General features: G+C 56.3%; 1 protein-coding gene across 6 annotated transcripts in view; it reads left to right on the top strand.

The window, feature by feature from the left end:
• LOC121075087 overlaps window positions 1-25222 on the top strand; it is a 57594-nt gene that overhangs the window by 8534 nt on the left and 23838 nt on the right. For 2 of the 6 annotated variants that reach the window (XM_040567982.1, XM_040567984.1), the window contains exon 1: window positions 25056-25179. The exons of 1 other annotated variant lie outside the window; for it this stretch is intronic. In XM_040567982.1, the coding sequence (XP_040423916.1) occupies window positions 25065-25179 (115 nt within the window). In that variant the 5' untranslated portion in view covers window positions 25056-25064. Of the gene's footprint in view, window positions 1-25055; window positions 25180-25222 lie in introns of those variants that run through there. 3 more of the 6 variants (XR_005822707.1, XR_005822706.1, XR_005822704.1) reach the window with 2 other exon arrangements.

Here is a 25222-nt window from a genome sequence, read left to right as displayed (position 1 = left end):
CTAATTAGGATCGTTTCTGTCTTGCGAGAGGGATTGGAGGGTAGTATTTATGAATACGAGTAGGTTCAGAAAAATTCCTAGCACCATCTGTTTGAGAGAGAACAGGAAGAATTTCAATATGCTTTAGACCTTGAAGAGTGATGTTTGTATAACAGGCTCATAAAATCAATTTCTAATAGTTACAGGTACCCCCTCAGGAATTTAAATAGTCTGTTAACAAAGTTATTCCATCTGCCAAGCAAATACATTAAGTATGCACACACCGTACTGTATATAGGGTTGCGTGCTCCTCTCTACTGTACGGCGTGCCCTCGGGTGCTGCGAGCGGGTTCGCTGCTGCGTTACACCCGGGCTTCCCCTGGGGCACGGGCTGGATATCCCTATTTAAGCAGGAGCTCGCTTACCCGCCTGTGGCTTAGCAGATAAATCAAGTTTACAGCCACTTTGTCCGCTGGAAGCTGAGCACTGGGCTGCTCCATCCATCCCTGTCCCCTTCCCTCGGCTGCCCAGCGGTGCTGGGGACGGGACCGGCCGTGAGGATCACAGAGCCTGCAGGCAGCGGAGGTGCCAACTGTGGCTGCTGGGCTGTTTGGGGTCGGGCTGACAACACACGGCACGTGCAGCTGAGCTGCAAACATGTCACCCCGCTAATTACACAGTTTGCATTTAGCGCTGCCTGCAGAGCTGTGCGACACCTTGCCGGTTCTGCGAGGATTGTGTTCTCCACGTTATCGGGAGTGATTTACGGCGAGGGTTAGGTCGCGCATCCAGAATATCGATTGAGGAGTTTGCTGCCTGTTGTTTAATAGCTGACGGAGCCCCTGTTTGTGGCGCCGTGCTGTTTGCTGCCTGCCAGCCCACACAGCCCCACGAGCGGTCTCCAGCAGGACAGAGCTGGTGATTCCAGTTCATTGGGGTGGCCACTGGGCAAGTGCTGTGCGTGCCCAGGTGGCCCCCTGCAGATGGGCAGCACGTGCCATGCTGCAGTCATGGGCACGGCCATGGATCCTGCCCAGGGCATCCCCTGCTCACTGCACAGCTTTGCCCAGGCGAAACTTTCCTTTGCACTCTTCCTGGCGATTATTCCTCTGCGCTGGGCGGTTTCTTCTTCTTTTTTAATTTAAAAATCCGCATTCCCACTTCCACATAGCTCGTTATCTCGGGGCGTGTGATGAGGTGTCCGGGCCCTGTCCCGGCAGAGATGATGCAGAACACATTCGCGCAGGCTGTGCGATTGGCCCCCCCTCTCCCGCGGGGAGCGGGTGGTTTTCATTTCAGCCTCTTCCATTAGAAGCTCTAAGGGGAGCTCCATCTATTAACTGAGAACTGCAGGCCTGTAAATTTTGGCAAGAAAAGGCCCTTGGAAGCAAATCATCTGTATTTTCTCAGGCCTGTTTGTCCTCCCTCCTCGCATGTGCAGCCCTGGCCGGCCGGGAGGCAGGTACCGCTGCCTCCTGCTCCGCGCATGCAGATTGATGGTGTCTGCTCCGGAGCCCGCGCCGCCTTCCCCCTCTCTCTCTCTCCCCCTCGCTCTCTCTTTCTGTTTTTGTTCCTTTCCTTTTGAGCTGTTTCTGCTTCATTTGGGAGACTCCTTCAGCTGCCAAGTCCTGATGTGTATCTGTTCATTTCCTAGGGCAAATGCATTGATCTGTGATTTCTGTTATGATACTGCAGATTTCTGCTGCCTTTTTTCTTTCTTACTTTTTTTTTCTTTAAACTTTATCCTGCCATCCAGGAGGCGGTTTCTGCACTGAGGAGAAGTGCAGTGTTTCTAGAAAATGTTCGTTTCCCTGACTCATAGCTGTGCCTAATTGCGTACAGAGCCAGCGTCCATCCCTCTTAGTTCCAGTGTAATTGTTTGCGGTGTGTTCCTTTGTGATTGCGTTATTCCAGTAATAACAGGCAGTCTCCTTCCAGATATTTATTCTTTTCATGAACATCAGCATACTGGCAAAGGGTTGGGCTTTTTTCCATCTTAACGCTCTACTTCATAGCTCAAATCTGGGATTAATGCTTCGGGGATCTCAGAGAAGACTTTCCTCTTCCCCGCTACCTCTTTCCAGAAGCGCCGTCTTTCTGCGCCGGGATTTGGAGATCTTGGACGCGTGTTGCTGCTGCCGGGGATGCTGCCCAGTGCTTTGCTATCTGTATTTACTGCAGCCTTTTGCTCTTTGGTTTTGTTGTTCTCCCTTTTTTGGCAAAAGGGCGAAGCGTCAGTGAAGCAAATGGAAGGTGGCAGAGGACCCAACCCCAGCCTCCCCACGTGTCGCCAGCCCCCTGCGTGGCCAGGGCAGGATTTGGAAGCGCAGGCAGGGCAGGGAAACCTCTCAGATATACTGCCTACCTGTAGTGCACCTCTGCCTGTGCGGGGCATAAGGCATTAGTCTTTCATCTTGGAAGACCTTATTTTTTATTCTGGGTTAGTTTTACAGCACCCTGATGTGTGCTCAGCACTTTACGGCGCAGGAAGAAAGATGAGGTCCACGCAGCGAGGAGTACGCAGTCAGATTTACCCGGCACTAAATCCTGACCGAGTTACAAGCCAAACGAGCTGCGTCGCTGTGCCCTGGCCTTTCTTCTCCCTGCTCCCACTCGGAGCCACCTCATCCTTTTTTAGTGACGTGAGGGGTTTTCTTTGCCACGCAGCCTCGCCTCTGCTCCTCACGTTTCCCCCAGCATCTGTGAACGGGACGGCTGGGACACAAGTTGAGGCAAGGAGCAGGCACTTTTGCCTGTAAAATAAGTATTTTTCAGCTTGCTGGCCAGGTCAGCTGCACCCGTGCATGCTGAGGCTCCTTGGCTGAGCCACTGTTTTTGGTGGGTGGGTGGCCCATGAAAGCCGCAGCGAGGAGGGCAGATGGTGCACGGCTCCCAGATGGGGACCGCAAATCCATGCAGCACCGGGGCTGTTTCCCAGCCTGGCTCAGGCCTCCTGAGCCACCTGTGAGCAAGCTGAGACCTTTGGTGCTGGATGCCCAGCGCACTGAACAAGCCCAGAGCCTCAGCTGCACCACGGCCCGCTTCAGGGCATGGAGCTGTGCTGGAGGAGGGCAGGCGGCCCCGGAGCTGTGCTCCATCTCAGTCTCCTTCTCTGTGCCCTACTGGGGAAGGCCAGCTCCTAGCAGGACCCTCACCCTGAAATCCATGCAGGGGAGATGCAGCCTGCCAGGCACGGCCACCGCATCCCTGCCCAGGGGGCTGCCCACCCTCGGCGCGGCGAGCAGGCAGCGGGCCCTCTGCCACGGCCCCGGGCGCTGCCGTCGCCCTCCCTCGCTGCGTGGGAACTGCTCCTGGGGCCGGAGCATGCCGAATTTCACTTTTCAAACGGAGCTCCTGGCGCCCCGCCAAGCAGCGCTTCGTGTTGTCAAATATTTTGGCAAACGGCATCTCTGCTTTAGTCTGAAAGCGTCTTTCGCTAGGGAAACGGCGTCGAGGCGAGCAGCGAGCCGAGCCCCAGCACGCTGGGGTGGGATGGGATGGGATGGGATGGGATGGGATGGGATGGGATGGGATGGGATGGGATGGGAGATGCTGGCACTGCTGCCCCGGTGCCATTGTATCCCGGCTGAGATGTGCTCAGGACCACAGCTGGGCAGGGCGGCTGCAGCCAGCAGGGAAGGGTCTAAAAAGTCTTCCAAGGTGACCGAAATGATTGGTGGAATCAGGCTGAGCGGGGCAAATCGTATTGACAAGAATAAGTAAACACTAAAAAGTGATTTTCAAGTTGCTATTTTGGCTTTTTGTTCTGAAATTGCTCTGTATTAAAAAGGGAATAAAAGAAGAAAAAAAAAAAACAAGCTCTAAGTAAACTAGAAATAAGGGGACTGTATTTTTTTACCAGCTCATTGGAAAAATGAAACATATTTGTTCTGGGTCAGACCAAAATGAGCAAAGCAATCAGTTATCCACAGAGCCACGGTGCAGGCTGCCTTCCCTTCTGCTCGCTCTCCTGGGCATCTTTGAAAGAATATCCAATACCTTTTTATGATGTTTGAAAGAAAATATCTCAGGGGAGGAAAAAGCGAGGTGTGATCCCAAAAACTCGTCTCTTGCAGCTTGGCCGGGCCCATCTCCCCTTCCCTCCGGCCGTGGCTCCTTCCCCGTCACGTTGTGCGGTGAGCGCGCGCATACTCACGGCCCCGGCACCACGATAGGTTTTGAAAGCCTGAGAAATCCTCCCAAAAAGCCTGGTTTCCGGCCAAAAACCCGAGGTTACGCAAACATATGCAGAGCTTGCAAACAGCCTGCGTGTTTCGGATGGAGAGCAGCTTTGCGGAGCAGGTGTGAGATGATTCGGGAGGATCTGCCTTTCCCGACGTCTGTGCTGCGCAAGGAGCCCGCCTGGGGGGGGAAGCCGAAAATAAGTGCCAGCCTGCAGACCAAACCCAGGCCTCATCCCATGCACTGAAAAATAAAACAACTCTGACCCCCCTGGGGCCCCACCGAGCCGCGATGCTGCCGCCCACCCGCTTCCCGAGCCCCCTGGGAGTCGCTCGAGGGGAAAGGCAAGAAAAGCCCTTGCGCCCACAGAGGAAGAGGAGGAGGAGGAGGAGGAGGAGGAGGCAGGGTTTGCACCAGCCCCGGTTGCAGGAGGCAGGCGAGGGCTGAAACCAGAGCTGCCTTTTGCACGGCAGGAATTCGGTGCTGCGAGCCGGGCGGTGCCGTTGGGAGGCGTGTTGGGCAATAGATGAAGATTTCAGTCTGGGAAAATGGTGAAGCTCGGTCTCTTTTTCTCAGGCGACGTGCTCGTGCCTTTGAAGAGGTTTGGAGGCAGATGGCTCCGTGGCAAGCGCAGCAAAGGCACCCCTGGAAGCCTTGCGAGCCGGCGAAACCTCCAAAAATCCCCGTCTCTGGCAGCTGCCAGGAAAGCTTGTTTGGGTTTTCAAATCTGTTCAGAAGAGTCGTTTTCTTCTGAAAAACTGTGGCTGTCAAAGCGCCATGTTAAGGTCTCATTTATTATGTATTAATGACTCCACATCAGATGGGCCTGTTTTACAGTATCAAAATATTGGAAATATCAAGGTATCAGCAGTTCTGAACGGGAGCTGTCAGAGGCTGAGCTGAACGGGGAGATGCCATCCGCTGTGCAGAGGGGCTTTGGGAGCACACACGCCATTGTGCTCCCTGGAGCAGCTCCTCTGGGGACTGAATTTCATCCCCTGGGTTGCCCAGAAATGTCTGGAAGAGGGTTAGGGGAAACTGAGGCACAGAGGCACAGGGAGCTGGGGCTGAGTGCAGGCACGTGGAGGAGCTGGGACCAAAGCCCGGGGGATTTGGTGGCTTCGCCTTGTGCCTTTGCTGCAAATCCACCTTCCTGTGCTGCTGCTGCTGCTCAGCATTAGGATGATATTAGTTTGAGGGAGACTCTGACAGTCTGGTGGCTATTTTTTTTTTTCAATTGTGTCATATGGGAGCTGTTAAAGAGAGTTGCATACATTTCACAAATATTTCCAGGAAAAAACTTGCCGGTGACTGGGTCTGTGGAAGAGGGAGTGTGATGCTGACCGGCTGCCAGACCACGCTCTCCATCCATCAGTCCATCCCCAAAACCTCCCTTTCCCCTTAAATTGCTAACAGCGATGTGCCGGGCTGCCAAAGCATCTGCTTTACCTGCCTCGCCTCCGCCAAGGTGCCTGGCGCAGGTTAGAGCAGGATAAATCCCGAGCAAGTTGAGCTTTTGCATCCCCCACCCCCAGGAGGAGAAAAAGCAAGGATTTGCTCTGGAGAGAAGCGGGAGGTGAAGCTTTCTCTGAAGCCGAAGCAGGATCAGCCTGGGAAGTGAGAGAGGGATGACGGGGAGGTGAGAAGGGATCTCCCTGAAGGACACCTCCAGGTACCCCGATGCGGACAGCAGCAGCATTTCTCCGTGCCTCCATCCCCCTGCCCATCAATTCTGCCTCAGTGCCAAGTGCCTCCTGCACCTGCCTGCCTCCATAAAGGGCGAGCAGCAATAATAGTTTGCGGTTAAAATATTGCCCTCAGATGATAATCAGCGGGACGTGGTTTATTTAGAGCAGCTGTGCCGGGAGGGGGTAACCTCTCCGTCCTCGGCAAGAAGCTCAGTTGTGCTCGTGGCTGCCGGCTCCCCGGCACAGGGAGAGGGATGCTTTTGGATGCGGGGCTTCTCCAGCCCCAAGCTCCCCGAGGCTGGTGTGGGTGCAGGGAGAGCTGGGTCACCATTTGCAGTAAGAGCAGAGGAATGACATCGGTGAAACCTTGGCCAACATTTCCCCCAGGTGAGCGGGTTGTGCCACACTAAATCCACGCCATGCCATTGTCCCCAGGTTGTTACCTCCCTCCTCAAACAGAGGCTCCATGGGGATGGAGACAGGGAGGACAACGAGGCCTGGATCTCAGCCTCACTTTGGAGGCTCAGAGGCAGCTTCAGGCCAGCCGAGGGAAGCGTCCTGCACGTGGGTGGCGGTGGCGCAGGGCAGAGCGATGGTATTGCAGGTATGTCGAGCACCTTGTTTGTTATACCCGGAGCGTGTTGCAACAGCGCTGGGTTGTGCAATGGTTTCCAGGAGATTTCAGCGCTTTCAGCTCTCGCGGCTGTCGTTCTCTGGGGTTTGGTTTCTGCCAAAGTGGGATGCTGTGGGGAGAACGGGTTGAAATCATCCCCTCCTCGAGTGGGATTTTGCATGGAGATACCAAACGTGTGATGGAGAGAGGGAGAAGGAAGCTCCCACCTTCCTAAATCACTTCTGTGAGCACCTTTTGCAGGCACCGAGTAGGCTCAGGGTGAATGCCAGGTAGAGCTCCCGATCCTGCTATCTAGTCACACTCCATTTTGTGCAGGTTGCACAAGCTGCAGCCAGGCTTTTTGCCCCCAGGGACTTAAACATTTCCTTCTTCCACCAGCATGAGGTGTTGCTGGAGAACATCTCTACCCCACGGCGGGCTGAGGATGCCGTGCTCCAGTCCCGGCACTGAGCCCCATCCTTGGGGCAGCTGCTAGTGAGCCCTCGCCCCTCCCCAGGCTCATTTCCACACTTTCTTCCCTTTCCCTGTGCTCCCGTATGGTTTTCCTCCTCCTTCGTGCCCTGCCTGGGATGGGAGGGTGCACGCCAGGCAGTGCGAGGTCCCCCCACCTGAGCTTTGCCCACTGAAAGGTGTGAGAGCAGAGAGCTTGGCCCCCTCCTGCACCCCTAATTTTGGACATGGCCCGCTCAGGCAAACCCCCCAAGACCCCTGCGAACAAACACAGCCTCAGCACAGGCTTTTCAGAAGTTTAAAATATTGCACAACTCGGAAGAATTATCACTGGGAAAATTGCTGCGGCTCCCCGGGGAGATGCAGCGCTCACCCACAAACATGGAGGCAGTCGAGCTTCTCGTTGGAACGGTCGCAGGAGTTTCTCAATTTGGCCATCTTCATTTTCCAGAACCTCAATCTGCAAGTTGGCGGAAATCTTCCCAGCCTAGGTTGTGCCCTCCGCTCCAGGGGATTGCTTTTTATTTTTGAAAATGCCAGCTGAACACTGGCGCGGTTATTAGGAACGGACGGGGGATCTTAGCACGGAAAATGTTGGGCAACCCCAAATACTGCCCTGGCGTGCGGCAGGGGGAGGACAGCCTCCCTCCTAGATGGGGACAGGGCTGCATGGGATGCTTCTGTGGTCTGGGCACAGCAAATAGTGGGGTGCAGACACCCCAAACCCGCTTCCCATCGGGTTCCTCTGCCAGGAGGCACCAGGCAGCAGCTCATGGGGACCATTTCGTCTCACCACCACATCCAGGCTCCTTGCATGCCCTTCAGCCTTCAGAGAACGGGTTGTGCCATGTCCCCGAGCCCGCAGCAAGGTCCCCCTCTGCGCGTCTCTTGCAAGGAATGAAATAACCTGGAAGCTGTTGGTCTCTGGAAGCAATTTAGCGTGGGACGTGGCTATTAATTTAAATAGATTACAGAAATTTGAACTAAGCTGCATATAAATCTTCTGACCAGCTCTTCGGGCTTCAGACTCCGTTGTTTACACTTTTTTTTTTTTTTAAAAAAAAAAGCATTTTATTGATTCCTGAAGCTCTGATGTTTTGGTTGGAGCTCGCGTCTCCCTTTCTGGGCGCGGATGGCAGGCGGCTTTGCTCCTCCACACGTATCACCTTTCAGAGCTACTGTGAGTAAGACGCAGATGTTGTTAGGTCTCAGGTAAAGCCATCAAAGGTGGACGTTCAATCAAGTTTGACATCATCTTCAACCTGAAGGCAAACGGGTTGGTTTTGATTAGCAGCCCGCGGGGCTGCGCCTAACCCGTATCAGAGCTGCTGCTGCTACTTTACCTGAATCGCAAAACCACAGATGGTAATTATAACGATAAGTGCTTACAGATTTCCTAACAACAAAGATAATTTGTTTGCTCCATGCCTTGTTAGAAGGGGAATTTTGTTCTGGTGGCTGGGTGGTTTGTGAATCAGCCATTGCCCTTTCACCCCTCCGTCCCCAGCTTGGCTGCTCCCCCCCGCACGACGATTAGATGCTGATCTGACACGACGGGTCCTGCCGAGCCCGCTCGCCGCGGCTGCTGGCTCTGTTTGGAGGGGTTGCCCCATGCAGAGGGGGTGTCCCGTACAGAGAGGGGTGCCTCATGTAGAGGGGGTGCCCCATGTGGAAGGGGTGCTGCACAGAGGGGGTGCTGCACGGAGGGAGATGTTGATGCCCGCTGGATCATCCCTCAGCTGCTCACCAAAACCAGCACCCACACGGTTCATGCAGCGGGGTTTGGGGGGGATTTGTGGCTTTGCCTGCATCCCACAGGCTCGTCTGCTGGCAGCACACGAGTGCTGGGGAAGCCGGGGTGAAAGCTGGCTGCGAGTCTGCCCTGGGGCTGCTGGACCGCTGCTGAGGATGAACGGCCGTGCCGGGGGACAGGCAGCGTGCCAGCAGCAAAACTCGGGCCTCTTCTCCCTTTTTTTTCTGGGGACTGCTGCCAAAAATGAAGCTTTCCTCCTGACTGAAGGTGACCCGGCTTCGGAAGGCTGGGGAAGAGGAAGGGGGAGCTTGTTGCACGGCGGCTGCCGTCGGTCTGTGATGATCGGGGGTGTCTCTCTGCGGTTCCCCAGGGCTGGGGGCAGCTCACCCCTGAGCTAACGCGGCCGGGGACGGGGCAGGAGCCCACCAGCAGCCCCGGTGCCATCCACAGCCTCTGTCCGCCCTGGAGCCCCCAGCTCAGGGGCAGTGAGGGCAGCGTCTGGCCCGCTTTGCGGGCACGCGGAGAACAGCCTTGCTTTCTGGGTCTCGCTTTAATTATCCTGGAAGGACGCGGCTCGTTAAGTGCCCGCTTCGCTTTCCAGCGATCCCTTCCGGCTGCCAAGTGCGCTCGGCAAACAAAAGCATTCCTCTCCCTGCCGGGGCCGCGGCGGCAGCCCGTATGGCGAGCAGACGGAGGCGATTAATGCACACGAGAGCAGGCTGCCCTTCTCCCTGTCCCTGCGCACAGTCCGAGACCCCTGAGCAGCCTCCTGGTGAGCAGAAACCACCGTTGGGTAGATACCCCTCCAAAAATGCCCCTGCGCCTCTGCACAAGCTCACATTTGCTCAGCACGGGCAGAATACCTGAGGGTCTTGCGCCACAGCCCATTTCCCCAGGGCTCCCCTCTTTCCCAGCTTGGATCAGATGATTTTTTGCAGGCCAATAGTGCTCGGAGTAGTTCAGGAGGGTGATATCGATCTTGTTCGTATTTGTTGCTTTAATGAGTCACAAGTTCTGTCTGCGAGCAGAGGTGCTTTGGAGGTGCCGGCTAGCCGGGGTGGCTGCGGCTAACCTGCATTTCTGGAAGGGTAGGAATTTCAGCAGATTTGGGGAACCGGTGTTTTCTTAGATTCCTCAAGGAAATTACGCTAATTGCAGCGAGCCCCGTGTCCCTGCAGACTGCAGATGCGATAGGATCTCCCCAAATGCCTGCCCGCGATGACGGCATGTTTCCCACAGCGCTTCCCCTGCCCCTCAGCGCTGCGGGACCTGCTCTGAGCCGCAGGGGATCTGCCAGACCAAAGCCTCCCTCGCCGCTCCGAGACAAAATTGTTTCTGCGCTGGTTCATCTTTTGGCTGCGGAAGGTGAACGGGGTTGAGCGAAGACGTTAGCTCATCGTATGGCAGGGGATGTGCTCCCTCGGCCGCAGCAGCTGGGATCTTGGCTGCAGCCACCACTCTGCCTGTTATTATTTTTAAATGGTTTTAATATTCAGGCTCTCCAAAGCGCCTGCACTAATATCCGCACGCGGGTGTGGCGTGCGGTGTCGTAGCGCAGTGCAGGAGTGGGATTAATATAAACGCTCCGTGGGGTATCCCTAAACAATGGCCCCATATTAATCAGCTTAATATTAATCAGCTTTCTGCTCTGCTCGGATGGAAGGAAGCCCCTGTTCCGGAGCAGGACACTCCTCCAGGCTGGCCGTGCAGCCTGGCTCCGCAGCCATGAGAGGGGAGCAGTCGCAGGAGCAGGGCAGCGCTTGGCTCGCGGCTTGCAGATGCTCCTCGATGGGCTTAATTTAAACATTAAATCCCAATTTGCCTCCGGGCTCAGAGCATGAAAAAAATTAGAGCAAAAGGAGATTTTTTTAATTTTTTTTTTTTTCAGGAAGCTCCGAGTGAGGAAAGCAGGGTTGTAATAGAAATACTTTTTGACCTTAATTATGGCTTCTAATGGAAATCATTGTGCAAGCTCAGCAGTGGGGCCGAGTGAGCACAGGCAAGCTCAGGGAGGGCAGCGGCCACTCCTGCCCCTCTGGGACAGCAGTGCTGGGGCACGAGATGCGAGGGATAAACTCCTCCAGGGCCAAGCAATGTGGCCGAGGGCTGCCGGCCTGCGGAGATGTTTGTTTAAACCATGAGGATTGCGAAATCCTGACCCGGCGTTGGCCGGGGTGGGAGCGGGAGGGATGGATCAGTGGTTAGGAAGCGCGCTGCCTTTGGTCTCGGTTCAAACCTCCTCGCTCTGGGAACCTGCTCTTGTTATTCCTGCTGTAACCCAGGGATGGGTCACTTGGCACCGCCTGGGAGTGATCACACGTGGGGTTAATGTGGTCTGGGAAGCTCCGTTTGGGGCGATGGATGGATGCTGGCCCTTTGCAGGGCCGGGGATCGCCTGGCTCGTCCCCTCCCCTGCCACCAGGCAGCCGAGCTCCTCGGGCATCGCGTGCTGTGGGGCTGGCAGGAGGCTCACCCTTGTGCTTTCTGCTCTCTGTTCTTGGAAACACGCGGAAACCTGGCCGTTTGTTTTGGTCCTCAAAAGGGTGCTGGAAAACCCCAGCCCCGCTGTGGGTGTTGAGCTGTTTGGAAAATTCTGGCTTTCCTGCTGAAGATGCAAACATGTTAGTTCCCCTCCATTGCCTGTGTCTCTGTGTAGGCTGCAGAAATAAAGCAAATGTTTAACATGCAGGCATTTAACCCTTTAGAGAATCCAGTTTATATACAGCATTAAATAATATAAAGAATCATTTGCTGCATTTCGACAGTTACTGTTTTAAAGTTCTTATCACATTTATTTCTTCTTATATCAAGGTTTTTGTATTGTGTGGTGAAGATTCGTCTCTTTCCTTGCCTAGTTTATCTATAATTCAGGACGCTTTTACACTTAGGTTATAATTGACTTTTCCACGCTGCAGCGACTCAAACAATAACTATTAATATTCAGCAGTCTATAGTGATAAAGATTTCCATTTACTCTCTTTTACTTAACCGTGTGAATATATGGCATACTATCTTGCATGGTTAATATTGAATTCATTCATATGTATTCTCCATTTTCCAGTATAACAATATTGAAAGAGTGAGCAGCGTGTTCCCAGCTGGGCAGCCCTGGGTATGCAGGAGGGAGCTGCCCTGCTCCCCTGACTGCCTGCATCCCCGGGGGGATGCTGGCCATGCCACGCAGCTGCGATGCTGCAGGTGTTTCTGAGGCTGTGGAAGAAGCTGGGGCATTAAGCACAGCTCCTCTCCATTCCTCATCTGCAGGAGCAGGGCTGACGTCCTGCCCAGCGCTGCATTCACCCCCTTCAGAGTTTTCAGCTGTTGCTGGAACCAGTGGTCTCAAAAACCCAAAGGTGTTTCAGCTAGAATGAAAGAGGGCTGCAAGCTGAGCCTGGGAAGGCTGAAACTGGGTAAAATTTCTTGGTACCCCACCTTGGGGTTTGCAACGACCCCAAGGACACCCCTCCTCTCCCCTCCATCCCTTTTCTTGCTGTAAAAGGGATGTAAATGGGATGTAAAAATGTAAACGGGATGTAAAATGGGATGGCTGGCACTGTCTGTGGGGGCTCCTGGCCCGTATCTGGTGCCACGAGCATGGGGACACCGTGGGGAGATGCCATCACCTCCCTAATGGAAGGTGGAGCAGGGGCCAGCCACGAGAGCCAGCAGCAGGCTGGGTATTAATTGCAGCTGTGCTGAGCCGTTGTGACTGAGCTCTTCCTTGTAATTATGAAAAATGTCCTGCACACGGGAAAAGTGGCAGATCTGCTGCCCCCTGCTCGGAAACAATGACTTTCCCAGGCAGCTTCTCTCTGAAGCAGAGGGGCTCTCCGTGCGCTCCGCGCCAGCCACCCACAGAGCGGGGCTGTTCCCACCGGTGCCGTTGAGAAGCTGTTCCTGCGCTTCACGGCTAGTTAGGGGCTAGTGGGGTTAAACGGATAGTCCATTAATCTCGGCCCTGCCGAGGTCAGAGCCCAGGGACACACACGCTGTGGATGATTTATGGGCAGCCTGGGCCGGTGCCCCGTTCCTGGGGCTGCTGCCAACGCTGCCCGGCGCAGCGGGTGCCTGCCAAGCGCCGGCTGGAGGGATGCTCTGCCAGCGAGCCGCGCCACGGCGGTGATGCTGCGGTGTTTCTGCATCCCACCCCCCAAAAACAGCTCCCTGGGGCTGTGACCGGTGCACGGGGATGGAGCTGGAGGGTGCTCCCCGCTCGCTAAATCCACCAGCCTTCCCTCGTCAGCTGCAGCTCGGGGCTGCCCCTGCGGTGCGCGCGGTGATGGGCTTCCCTCCGCCGCCTGTTCCTCTTGGCCTCCGATCAGAAGCGTGTGCTATCTGCCTGCTATTAGCCTGCCTGCTGCTATCTGCCCCGGGAGCAATCTCGGGGTGAATGAATAAACACAACAGCATTTAGCAAGATCTGAAAGGAGATTTGATGATAATTTCTTCCCTGCAAATTGTACGTGCTCATGTTTTCAGTGCGCTGAAGGCAATTAGAGCAGAGCGGAGCTGGCAAGATGAGGGGCGACGCTGAAGAAGCTGCGACTATGGAGCCATAATAATAATTTAGATTCTATTTAGATACAAGTGGCTACAAGTCGCGTCTCAATATTGAATCAATCGACACAGACAAATGCTTTAATACGGAGGCATTTGTTTGAGTAGGAGGGGGACCAGCCTTTTAGAGACAGCCAGGTGGGATGGATGGATACACAACCGGGATGAGCTTGGAGCGCGCGGTGGGCTCCGCAGCCGGGAGGGGTGATCCTACGGGGAACAAATGGCTTTTCTTGCAGCTTTTGGCATTCTGGGATGGCTTACGCTAGGCATCGATTGGGGAGGTATTTTTAGAGGCAGTCTGGTATTTGTTAACCTTCTCATGCAGAGTGGAGCTTTCTTCTCGAAAGCATGTGTGCGCGCACGCGTGTGGAAGGGAGGGCGAGATCCTTCCAGAGATAAAGAGCAAGTAGCCAGCCCCAGCCAAGCGCCTGGTGCAGCTGTATAAATACGCGGCAGCCCCCTCGCCCCCACCTCCTCTTGGCGAGTGGGATTGGTGACACTGGAGAATGCTTTGCTGTCATTAGCTAATTGAGCTGCTGATGTTAAGAAAAGGTTATGTATTTCTCCTGGTAGTTTTTCTTTGTAAAACTCTGACACGGATCTCTTGCAATAGTGGTAATAATGCCCCAGCTGGGGAATCGGAGCAAATCTTCCCTATGTTGGAGATTTGTTTTTCCCCCTCTTTTCCTTCTTCCCTTCTGAGTGGTGCTGGCTCTGCGCAGGAGCGGGCGCCTGCCTCCTGTAAGCGATACCTCCCGCTGCCGCCCCGCGGGGGCTGCCCGCTGGGCTGGGGACCACCAGCAGCGTGGGCCCTCCGTGGCCATGAGCCCCCGAGAAAACAGGGCCAGGGGCTTGGCACCCAGTGGCGGCTGTCCCCTCGCAGCTGGGCATGGGGTCTCCTCTGGGTGCTCCCCCGGGGGATGAGGCTGTGCCCAGAGCACCCAGGGGACAGGCGGTCACCTGCACCATGAGTGAGGCACTGCCAGCTGCTCCTGGAGACACCACGGCTGCAAATCCATCTTCCAGCAGCTCCCAGCTGTAGGGGGAGCATAAAAAGGGGTGCTGTCCTTCTGCTGAGGAGGCAGGGAAAGGCTGAGCACCAGATGGGCGCCAGCACACACAGCGTGGGAGCTTCACCTGCATTTCTCCCCTGTGGGCACTTAGGCCAGTGTAGCACATCTTGCTACAGATTTTGCTCTGCGTTTGGCATCCCTACTAATTCTGCCGAAATCTTGGCTTTTGTTCCCCAAACCTCTCTCATTGGCGTGGCTGTGGTGTGGCCAAACACAGCCACATCCCCATGGCACCACACGTGAGCCCGGGCAGCCGTGGGGTCAGAGCCCGGCCGGCGGTGGCCGTGGCCGCAGAGGTCGCCGACCCCAGCGTGCCACCGCAGGGAGGGGTCACCCCGCCCCCTCCGCCAGCGCCGCGCGCTCTGGCTGCTCCTTAATTAATCCCAGGCAAAATTAATCAGTGGACATCCGACAGCTGGAGAGCGGATGGCGGGCGCTGGGGCTGTGGCTCCCCTGGACAGAGGCGCGGGGCTGGGGGGGAAGGTCTGGCCCTGGGGCTGAGGCCGGGCACCGAGCTGGCTGTGCCAGGGGCTGCCACCAGCAGGACACGGCTCTTCTGCTTGCTTCTCCTCCTTGGGTGGAAGTGACACTGCTGCAGGTGTCCCAGGCCCCTGCCCATGGCACAAAAGGATGCTTGAGCGGAAGGTGCTGTGAAGCGACGGGCGCTGTTGTCACAGGCTAAGTTCCTGAGGAAAATGACAGCAAAATGGCTCCAGAGCTCCGGGACAGCCTTAATTGATGCCACATGGCCCGATTTGCTCGCAGACAGGGCAGCGTGGGGCCGAGCCTGCCCTTTGCAGGACTCCTCACACCCTCCTTGTCTGATGGGGAAGAAGCCCGAGCTGGCAGCACTGTTTTTAGGTGGCACCCTGCACCTACCGACCCTCACCTCGGGGAGCCCAGGAGGTGTGCTGGGCGCCGGGAGATGTTTCCACCAGTCCTGCCATCAGGGTCCTTCCTTGAGCGTGGTTGTCCTGAGCATGGCTGGGACACAGGCGATGTCTCCTTGGGCTGTCTTTGCTGGGCTTCCCTCCCGATGGGAGGATGCTTTCCCGCAGCCGCAGAGCTGGGACTGCGGCAGAGCAGCTTTGGTGACCGCGCTGCGTTCCCCTCATCACAGTGACGACGGCTTCCCTAACCCTATTCTCACTGCTTTTCCTCCCTGCCCATGCCCTGCCACCTCTTGCTGCCTGCTCCCTGCCCCAGCTGAGCCTTTAATCTGTCCCTGGCAGCTCTGGATTGCTAATCACGGGTCGGGGTGCTGGAGCTAACGACCCGATCTGATCGACACCCATGTATCTGTAACGAGACTACATTTTAGACTAATCAGTCATCAGGCCAAAATGCCAACACGGTGCCTGAAAACTATTTGTCTTTGTGGCTGCATTTTATTTATTTCATTTAATGTGACTCCGAGGGGCTCGATCCTTCCCTTGCAGGGGGAGGTTTTGCTGCCGAGGGCTCCAGACCTGGTGCTGGTGACCTCGTTCCTGCAAGGGATATTGGAAAGCAGTAACAGGATCGGGAACAGGCTGAGGTACGTGGCGGGGCTCAGCTGCCAGACCTGCTTACCGTGAGAAATTTAAGGATCCCAATCAGTTGATCAAAGGGGAGGAGACCTGAGCTGCACCAGGGGAAGATATCTGATAGCAGAGGCTTCTCCAGCTAAGCAGGTAAAGCAGGATGCCACAGCTGGAGGTTTCAAAGGGGGGAGAAAAATTGAATTCAGACACAAATATTTATTTGGGAGCCGAATTAACCACTGCAGGAAGGAGATGCTGTGGGTCCTTCGGGGACGGGGTCCTTAAACCTGTGGGTGTTGCTCAGATGCTGAGGTCTAATTCCCTGCGCCTGATCCAGGAGCCGAGGGGGAGCTTTCCCCACCACGTGCAAGGCAGTGCTAATGCCTGCGGCCTCCTCTGGCTTTGAGAGATGAATAAAACAAAAGCTGTTCCCGGCGCTCTCACACACGCTGCTCTTGGAGGTGGAGAGCTGGGCGTGCGGCGTGCCTGTGGCTGGGCTGCCTGTGCCTGCACCCCAGCTCCTCCTGCCAGAGCTGGGCACCCCTGGTGAGGCTCCTGGGGCCGGGCTGACCCCAGATGAGCAATTCTTGAAGCACGCAGGCCTGGGGAGCTGTGCACACAACTGGGGAATAGCAGCCGGTCTGTACAAGGTGCTGTCGGCCGGGCAGAAGGGGCGAGCAGAGAGGCAGGGCTGTGCCACCGACATCTCGGGAGCAAAGGGGCTGAAAAGCAGGCACCGAGGGATGGGGACACCCAGGGACAGAGGGGAAGGTTTGGGTGGCTCCGAGCCTGCAGCAGCCTGGTTTTAGGAGGGGAGGGCTCACCCGCAGCCCCTCACAAAGCACAAAGCGGAGCCACCCGCCGTGCCAGCGCGCAGCCCCTGCCAGACCTGTGCCACCGGCTCAGCTGCGTTGCGCCGAGCCCTTCTCCTGGGCTGCTTTGAAGCAGGGAGTTTCCAGCTCGGCAGGGTGCTCGCGTCCTCCCCGAGCGGTGCCACAGGCAGGGCTGTGGCTTGGCAGGGGGCGCTTGGCTGGGCAGTGCCAGGGGAAAGCCTGTGCCCTGCAGCATCCCGCTAAAGGATTCCCTCTGCTCGACGGATCTCACCTCTTGTGCTGTGGCCAGGGCAGGGGACAGCAGAAGATGTCACCTAGATGTCATGGGGAGGGGGAGATGGGGATGGGGGATGAGCAGCCCCTTCCCTCTGGCCGCTCGAAGGGGCCAAAAGGTGCGGGAGCTTGTTCGGGCTTCTCGCTGGAGGAGGGGAGTTTATTGGAAAACACCTGGAATCTATTAGGCCTGGAATATGGAGTCAAGGTTTTGCCGCCTGCAGGCAGCTAAAGTATAAATAGCGGCAAAGGGTTTGTTTTGACTACTTTAAATTGTGCAGGTTTCGTGCCCTGAGAATTGGGAGTTTGAAGCTGCTCCTAACGTAATAATCCTCTCGCTTCCCCCTCCCACCCCGAACAGCCAGGAATCTGCACCTTGTTCTCTTCTCCTTCTCATTCCTCTCTTTGTTTGACTATTTTCCCCATTTCCCATCTGTTTATCACAAACCTCCCTCTTCCTGGAGCCTTTGGGAGTCTCCAAGGAGGGGAGGGTTGGAAATGTTGTAGCACGCAGGGAACTGGGAGGGAAAGTTTGGAGCTTTACAATAAAAACCAGAGAGCTCCGAGTAAAAAAAAAAAAAATAAAAAAAACTAAAAGGAAAACAAACCCAAACACCAAAGACCCTTCCATACGATGGGGTGACCTGGCTGTGATGGGGGACAGACCCCACATCCCCATGCCATGAGTGTCACCACCACGTCCTGGGGACAATGTGGGGACAGTTTGTGGGGCTTCTCCCCGCCGCAGCCACGTCCTCTCCCGCTCCCACGGCTGCCGCTGCCGCGGTGCTGCTGCTGCTAATGCCGTAGTAATAGAGCGGCATGAGGCTCCTAATGGAAATGCTACATCACTGCCAGCACGGAGTCCCCTCGGTCCCAGCGCTAATGATTATTGCTACTCTCTCGTGCCGATGCCACTGCGCCGACGTGTCTGGCGGTTGCAGGCAAAGACAGATGCAGCCTCCGCTCCGAGGAGTTTCTGCTCCAAATTAGAACATATATCTGGGAGGAGAAGGAGGCAGCGAGCGTGAGCGATGTGGGTGAGCACCGGGTACGTGTGGCTGCCAGCCACCCCTGGCCTGCCCTGTGTCCCCAGCCCACTGTCCAGCGGGGTCAGTGCCACTCGCCCTGCAGAGCGGCATGGCACTGTGTCATGCCTTCCGTGTCCGTTGTCCTGCAGCAATCACTGCTGGCCCTTCTCTTAATTAATTAATTAATTGCAGGGTCTCCCACCTCGCCCTGCGTGGGACCACAGCCCCAGCTCACAGCATAGCAAGGCAGCTGCTCTCCTGCTCAGTACGTCCTCAGAGGAGCCACCACCACCAAATGCCACCTGTCCTGGAGGCAGTGTCCCACGTCCCCATGACACTGCATTCAGGTGGCACCGGCACCACACGGGGACCACCGGCAGCCCAGAGCCTGGGTGCAGGTCCCCATGCCCCCTGCCTGAGCCCAACCAGTGCATCCTTCCGTGGCCTGCTGCCTGGCTCAGCTGCATCTCATTTTTCAGCATCGCTGGGTACAAAATGAGCTGCCCAAGATGTAGCACACAGAAGCACGGGTGCGATGTTCAAGCCAACACGGCATCAAGGAGGAGCCTCTACTGGCCATGTCGCGATGGGAAACGTGAGCCCCTGGGGCTGCACCATGGCGCTGACCCCCGAGCAGCAGCACGGCAGGGGCTGGTGGGGGCCGGGGCTGCTGTCCACAGAGGGCAGCGGCTCTTCCCCCAGCCATCTGTGCTGGAGACCTGAAAGTCAAACCCCACTGATAAGCCATCTGGGGTGTCCAAACGACTGCACATGGTGCGATTTATTTTCCTACTTTTTCTTTTAATCATTGCTTTATTTCACCTGCCCGGTGAGAAAACAGCCTTAAAAAACAAGGGTTTATGTCCTGGAAAGAGGCTGCCAGGGCCAGGAGCACCGTGAGCACAGGTGTTTGCTCCATGCCGTGCATGTCTGATGGCTGAGGTCGTGCCTGGAGGCTGGGGGACCAGGAGCCGAGTGTGGGGAGTGGGGTCTGGCAGCCTGGAGACAACAACCGGACACTAATCCGCAGAAATAATCCTGGATGAAGCCACCCAGGAGCATTGCAGGGTGGTGCAAGGGGGATGGAGCATGTGGTGGGATGAATGATGCTGCCATGGGAGCGGGAGTGGGGAACTGCCACTCCAAAACATCCTGTGATGAGACTGGGGCTCACAAGGGACATCCTGTGCTCTGTTACCCCTTGTTATCCCACCCTTGCTGGGGTTATTGGTCATGGAGCAGCAATGTGATGCTCCAGCTCAGCTTGGTTGGACACAGTTCGGGGGACGTGCAGCCAGAGCAGCAGCGGCACATTTTTGGTGTTGAAAGATGCTGCCCGAATTGCACGGCTCAGCTCAGGGGGCTGCATGCTGAGCCCCACAGCTCTGGCTGCACCCTCCACCAGGCTGCAGGGGAAGCAGCAAGTTCTCCATTTCCCTGCTCACCCAGCTCTTCCGTGGAGCGAGGAAGCCTTGCCAGCTCCTCCGAGAGCCGCTCGCAAGGACGTGTTTCTGTTCTTCATGCTCTTTTTCCTTTTAATCCAGTTTAAGAAACAGAAGAAGATGAAAGCAGCTTGGATATTAGCTGCTCAGGAAAAGCTGCGAGGTGGGAGCCGGGGGATGCTCGTGGCTCCACTCAGCCTCGGGGCTGGGCTGGGGGCACCCTGCCCTCCCCAGGGACACGGCTGCGCCCCAGGCATTGGGCGTCCTGGTGCTGGATGTGGATGTCCCATGGGCTGGGCACTCAGGACTTCACCACCTTCCCATGTGCACTCACACAGGAATGCACGGACGGCTCCACCACTTGCCCCTTATCTTCAGAGTGGCCTCAGCCGCACGCAGCCGGGCTGAAAAATCCCGTGGCAGCACGGTGGTGACCGGGCCACCACGGTGCGGGGGACACGCTGCGGGCTGGGGTCCTGCACCCGCGGTGACTGCGCACGTGCTCAATCTTGTCTCCTTTCACGTGGAATTAGTGTGACACAATTAAACCCTCTCGTGTGACAGCATTATTTACTTTAAAGGAAAGCCGGACCGGACGCAGGGCCCTGGCAGCCCGGCGTTTCGCACATCATTATGTTCCCTTCGCAGCTTTGAAGTGGTGGGGCCAAGGCAGCTCTGGCTCCCTGCAGGCTCGGCGCAGGCGGTGGCAGGAGGGCACCACCAGCTTGTGCCTGGCCTGGGCACCCAGACCCAGAGAGCCCTGCTTGCTGTGCCACCGGCTCCAGCAACAGCAAAGGAGCCTCCAAACCCCTGGTGCCCCCCATCCCACAGTGCCCTGTCCCTGGGATCTTCCCCCAGGGCCGCAGGATGGGACGGAGAGCGAGGCTGGAGATGAGCGCTGCTTTGATGCCCCGGCTGCATTTACAAACGACGTGCAATATCCTGTTTCTCTTGGCACACAGAGGGGATGGAGCAGCGGACTGTGTCGGCTTGCTCACCGTGCCAGGCCTGCCCGGGCAGCACCAAACCCACGTGCTCCTTCACCTCTCCCTGCTCCCAGCGCGTCTTCCACCTCTCCTTCCTCCCTGCTCTGCCCTCGCCACTCTCCCTTTTCGGCTCACCGATCTCCACCCATGGCACGGACCCGGCCATCCCTCCCCTGGCTGGCAGGGCGCAGCCGGCGCCTCGTGCCCCCGGGTGCCCCCATGTCCCCGTCCCACCGCGGGGACCCTCAGCAGGTTCCTCGCGCCGGCTCCAGCCCCGGCGGACGCTCCCCGCCGCGCTGCGGGTTTCCGCCAGCCGCCGCGTCTCAGCCGCCGCTGCCAAATGTTTGGGGAGAGGAGCCAAGTCAGGCAGGCGGGAGATAAATCTGAGCTCTCCCTGGCTGCGCTGGGGCTTTGCTCTTGATTAATTGGAGGCAGCGGTTCTCCTCGTGCTCCGATCCCCCCGCCGAGGGACGGGGAGGCTGGGTTCGCCGCCCGAGGCCGGCGTTTGTCCCGGCGGGGAGCTGTGGCCGTGTTTGCAGCGAGGGAAGGTGCGGGTATTTGTGCTCAGGCATGACTGCCTGCGGAGGTGGGAGGAGGCGGGGAGCGCGGATGAGCCAAGGTCTGAGCCTCTGCCCTGCGAGCCGAGCAGCCTCGCGCCGTGAAATATTTAGAGGCTGTTGTGAGAAGCTGTTAGATCTGACTGCTCGTGGGATTGCTTTTTTCCTTGACAAAAGCCTGGCGTCCACCTAAAGTTAAAGCTAATCTAAACAGTAGGGAAAAATAAACACACAGGATGTGAAAGGGGAACGATAGCCCGAGCACTAAAAAGGCAGGGAAGCGGGAATTGGTGGCTGCTGTTTTATTAGCCGCAGAGCACTAAAAACATCCTGCAAGAGGCAAAATTTGGTCTCTGGGAAGTAGCAGGACTGGGGGGAGATGGCACAGAGGGTGACAGCAATGCTCATTGTCTCCAAGCGATGCAGCCCTGCTCCTCGCAGCCCAGTTCATGCAAAGCCTTCCAGGAGCTGCCTCCACCCGACCCCTGTTCGCCCAGGGACGGGGCGGCCAGTAAAGAAGAAAAAGAGAGAGTCAGAGTTACGGTTGTTGTTGGAGGGTTTTATTTTCATTTTCAGATGTCTGGGGTTCTGTTGTAAAATGAATGAACTGCAAAGGAACTTAAATCTTTATGTTTGCAAGATTAACTTCTCATTTCTAGGCTGAAATACTTACGGCTCTTTCTAATACTCTTGGAAATATTCTGCATGTTTATTTTTCTCCCCCAGATGTTTATGTAACTTCCCCTGGAAGCCTCGCTTTTTTAGTTAATTAACTTTTTGTCCAGAAATTTCTGTGCTTGGTCCCTTTGTTAACGTACCCAGCACTCCTGGTTAGGACTGTGGCCGTGTCTGCACAGGCTCAGCATCCCCCCCACCAAACGCACTCCGTGCCGGGGGCTGGATGCGGTGGGTGGGAGAAGCAGGCACTTTTCTGCTGCCCATGCCTTGGGCAGCTTGGTTTTCCTGCTCCAGTGGGGACCTGGAGGCACAACAGCATGCATCGAGTTGATTTAGGGGTATGAAGTCTTCTACACATTGAACGAGCCCACCAAAAAGCGCCCTGCCCCAAGTCCCCCTCCTGAAGTGCCTGGCTCCCTCCTGCCTGGTGCCTGTTCTCTGCAGTGTCACCTGAAGGCTTAATTAGGGTGCTGGTTGTTCCCTCGCCGAGATAATTAATTGGAGGTGTTAGATAAAGCCAGGCCCAATGCAGGTCCTTGCTGGGGCTGCGCGGCGCCTTCCAGCTCAGATGTTATTGTTCCCTTTTGTTCCCGACCCTTCAGCCTGTTCTCAGCCACCGTGAAAAGGCTCATATCCAAACCAAGCTGAATTAATTTTTCAAGCAAGATACCACAAGACAGAGATACTATTAAAGGCTTTGCTAGGAATCAGGGTTCATTAGGATATATCCAGCTGCCGCTCCCTCCCTACAAATTCTGCCTCTCCGTGCAAAGACAAAAAGCCAAACCAGTTGGAACTGGTGGGGCCGTGGGTTTTAAGCCGAAGGAGGTGTGGGGCTGCAGGGAAGCTGTTCTTGGGGAGGGTTTTGGAAGTGACCTTGTGCAGCAGCTCGCCGACAAAGCCCTGCGGTGCTGGTGTATGGGGTGGCTTCTCCTTCCACCAGGTTTTCATCCCGGGCTGTATTTCGGGGGTCTCATCGGTGCCAGCCTCACCGTGGCCTCCAGCACGTCCTCCGAGGGGCAGAGCTAACGTCTGCCTGAGCTGGTGTCTCACTCTCTCCCTCACTGGAAAGGACACTTAGAGATGATCAAAGCAACCGAAGAGCTTTTGTAATTTCTCTTTTAAAAGGAATTTTATAAAGCCAGAAGAATCCGAAGCTTGTTATTTAAAAAGGGGCCCTATCAGCAGCGGCGTTTTTTGCAATGAGTCAAGCTGGGAGCGTCCCCGCAGACAGTCCCTGTGCCTTTATCATCACCCTAACATGAGGTTTTTCATGCAATTAGCGGGGGCAGTGGGACAGATGCACTCCAGCACACAGCACCCTGCTGGCCCAAACCAATGGCCCTTTGAAGCCTGCAGGGGAAGATGGACAGAGCCTGAGCAGGTCCGGGGCCCATCACTTGCCTCTCCCTCCCCAGCAAGACAATTTCCAGGGCTGAGTGAGGACACCCGGCCTGTCCTGATAGCTGGGCTGGGGAGAAAGAAGGGTATTGCAGCCGTGTGCCCAGCCTGCCTCTGTTGTCAGAGAAAACGTGAGCCCTGCGCCACACGGGGACACTCAGGATGCTCCCCGCAGCATGCCAGCCCGGCTGGTGTTGCCCTGCATGCTGCATCTAAATGGAGCCCTTTCTGTCTCCTTAACAAGACTGACACCGCTCTGCTTATTGTCTATTAACTCGAGAGGTGAGCACATCAGCCGGCAGAATCAGAAACATTTACCATGGAAAGGAAAAGCTGAAATCCCATTTTCTATCCACAGCTCGATGGGAAGCACTCGTCAGGGCCAGGCAGGAGCATGCACGGCTGTGCTCATGACACACCGCCCTGCATGAGCAGCACTATCCTGGAGCCCTCGGGATGGAAAAGCACCTCAGCAGTGCTGGTGCTGAACGCCAAACACCCATTTTTTCCCACTTTTTGTCCCCAGAGCTCCTGCTCGTCCACGGGCACCCATACACCCGCTCTCCCCCAGGGAGGAGATGGGCGCCAGGCAGTGGAAGCAGGAGAAGGTCCCAGCATGGCCCGGGGTGATGGCACAGGAGGGCCCTGCTCCTGACATTCTCCTCCGAGCACGGCCCGTTAGTTCTGGGGATTTGGGTTTCCATTAGTGCCCATTTGGTGGCCTTTCTCCTTTACACTGGCATTTCCACGGCTGCTTAACTTCAGTGCATTTCATTAGCACAGAGGTTTCTGTTGATATTAGAAAGTCACTGTAATCATCAGAGGGATTTCCACGGCTGTTAGGCCAGGAGCTTCGCTACTCGTCTGCTTTCTTAGAAGCATTTTTGTAGAAGAGCCTTCGACGTGCGCCTTGTTGGCAGGGACTTCAGAGCCCTGTGTCCCCAAGGGTGCTGCAACACAGCTCTGGCAGAGCAGAGGCAACAGTGGAGATGCCAGCCCCAGCTAGGAGCTGCCAATGCCCGTCAGGATGCCCATGCCCACTATCTCCCCAACACCCCTTCAGCAAGCACTGTTGCCACGTCCCGTCCACAGGGCACTCAGCGTGCAGACCCATCGCTGTCACCCATCTCCTCCTCTCAGCATCCATTTATTCCTCATCCCTGCTTGCCCTTCTCTGGTGTTTCACAAGCAGCAGGGACAACGGAGGCGGCTGCTGGAGATGGCCGCCCGCCTCTTCCCACTTCCCCGGTGCTCTTCAGCGCCGGCGAGCCTTCTGCGGACAGTGCAGCTCTGTTTTGCATCACCACTTTGAAAAGCCCTTGGAGAGAGCAGTGATTTATGAGAGGTTTCTTGTACGAGGGGAAATAAACCTCTGACCAGACCCAACTGAAATCCACACTGCTTAATTTTCTGTGGAATCAGGATTTTACCCCTATCTGAGGATTTTGCTTCTTTCCAAGAAAAACAAGCGGTGCCGCTCTCACAGGCAGCCACTTTCTCTCCCAGTCCAGCAGTGGGGCTGGCCGGGCACAGCTTCCTCCCACAGCCCCATGCTCTGCTCCCCACTCCTTCACCGCCCCCGATCCCAGCCCTGCGGGTCACAAATCACCATGTTTCCTACCGGCGCTGAAGCGAGAACATCTGCTGGGAAAGTCAACAGTAATTAATTAGCTTTTAACTTGGAGATAGAGAAGTGGGAAAGAGGCACGGACCCCTTTAATGAGAATAAAAGGTGTTTAAGCTTGGAGGAGTGCAGAAGCACCCTGGTTACTTTGTAATATGATAAGGGGCTGGGAATTTAAACCAGCAATGGAGGGGTTTGGGAGGGCATTTCGGACACTGGAGCAATGTGCCGTGGTCGTGGTGAAGCCTAGGAGGGAGCCGGAGCTGCAAAGCTGTGGTTCCCGCAGTTCCCCTGACAGCTGCAGAGGGGCTCAAGGTGGGAGCAAGAACAAACGAGCCCCCCTCTTGCCCCCAGGTGTGCCCAGGCAGGGTGCTGAGCCAGGTGGTGCTGGGGTGGGATGGGAGGTGATAAAAAGCAGGGAGTGAGAGCTGCTAGAGGAGAAGGTGGTGGCACCAGGGTTGATGTCCTAGCAGGTGTGGGACATCTGGAACAGCCAGTCTCCACCAGAGCAGGTTGGCTGCGAAGGTGCTGCACTGTGGGCTGGGGGGGCTGGTG

The sequence above is a fragment of the Cygnus olor genome, chromosome 9 (assembly GCF_009769625.2).
Source record: "Cygnus olor isolate bCygOlo1 chromosome 9, bCygOlo1.pri.v2, whole genome shotgun sequence".
NCBI lineage: Eukaryota > Metazoa > Chordata > Aves > Anseriformes > Anatidae > Cygnus > Cygnus olor.
Note: the sequence above shows the minus strand (reverse complement) of the source record. Positions and strands in the feature narration are given on the sequence as shown.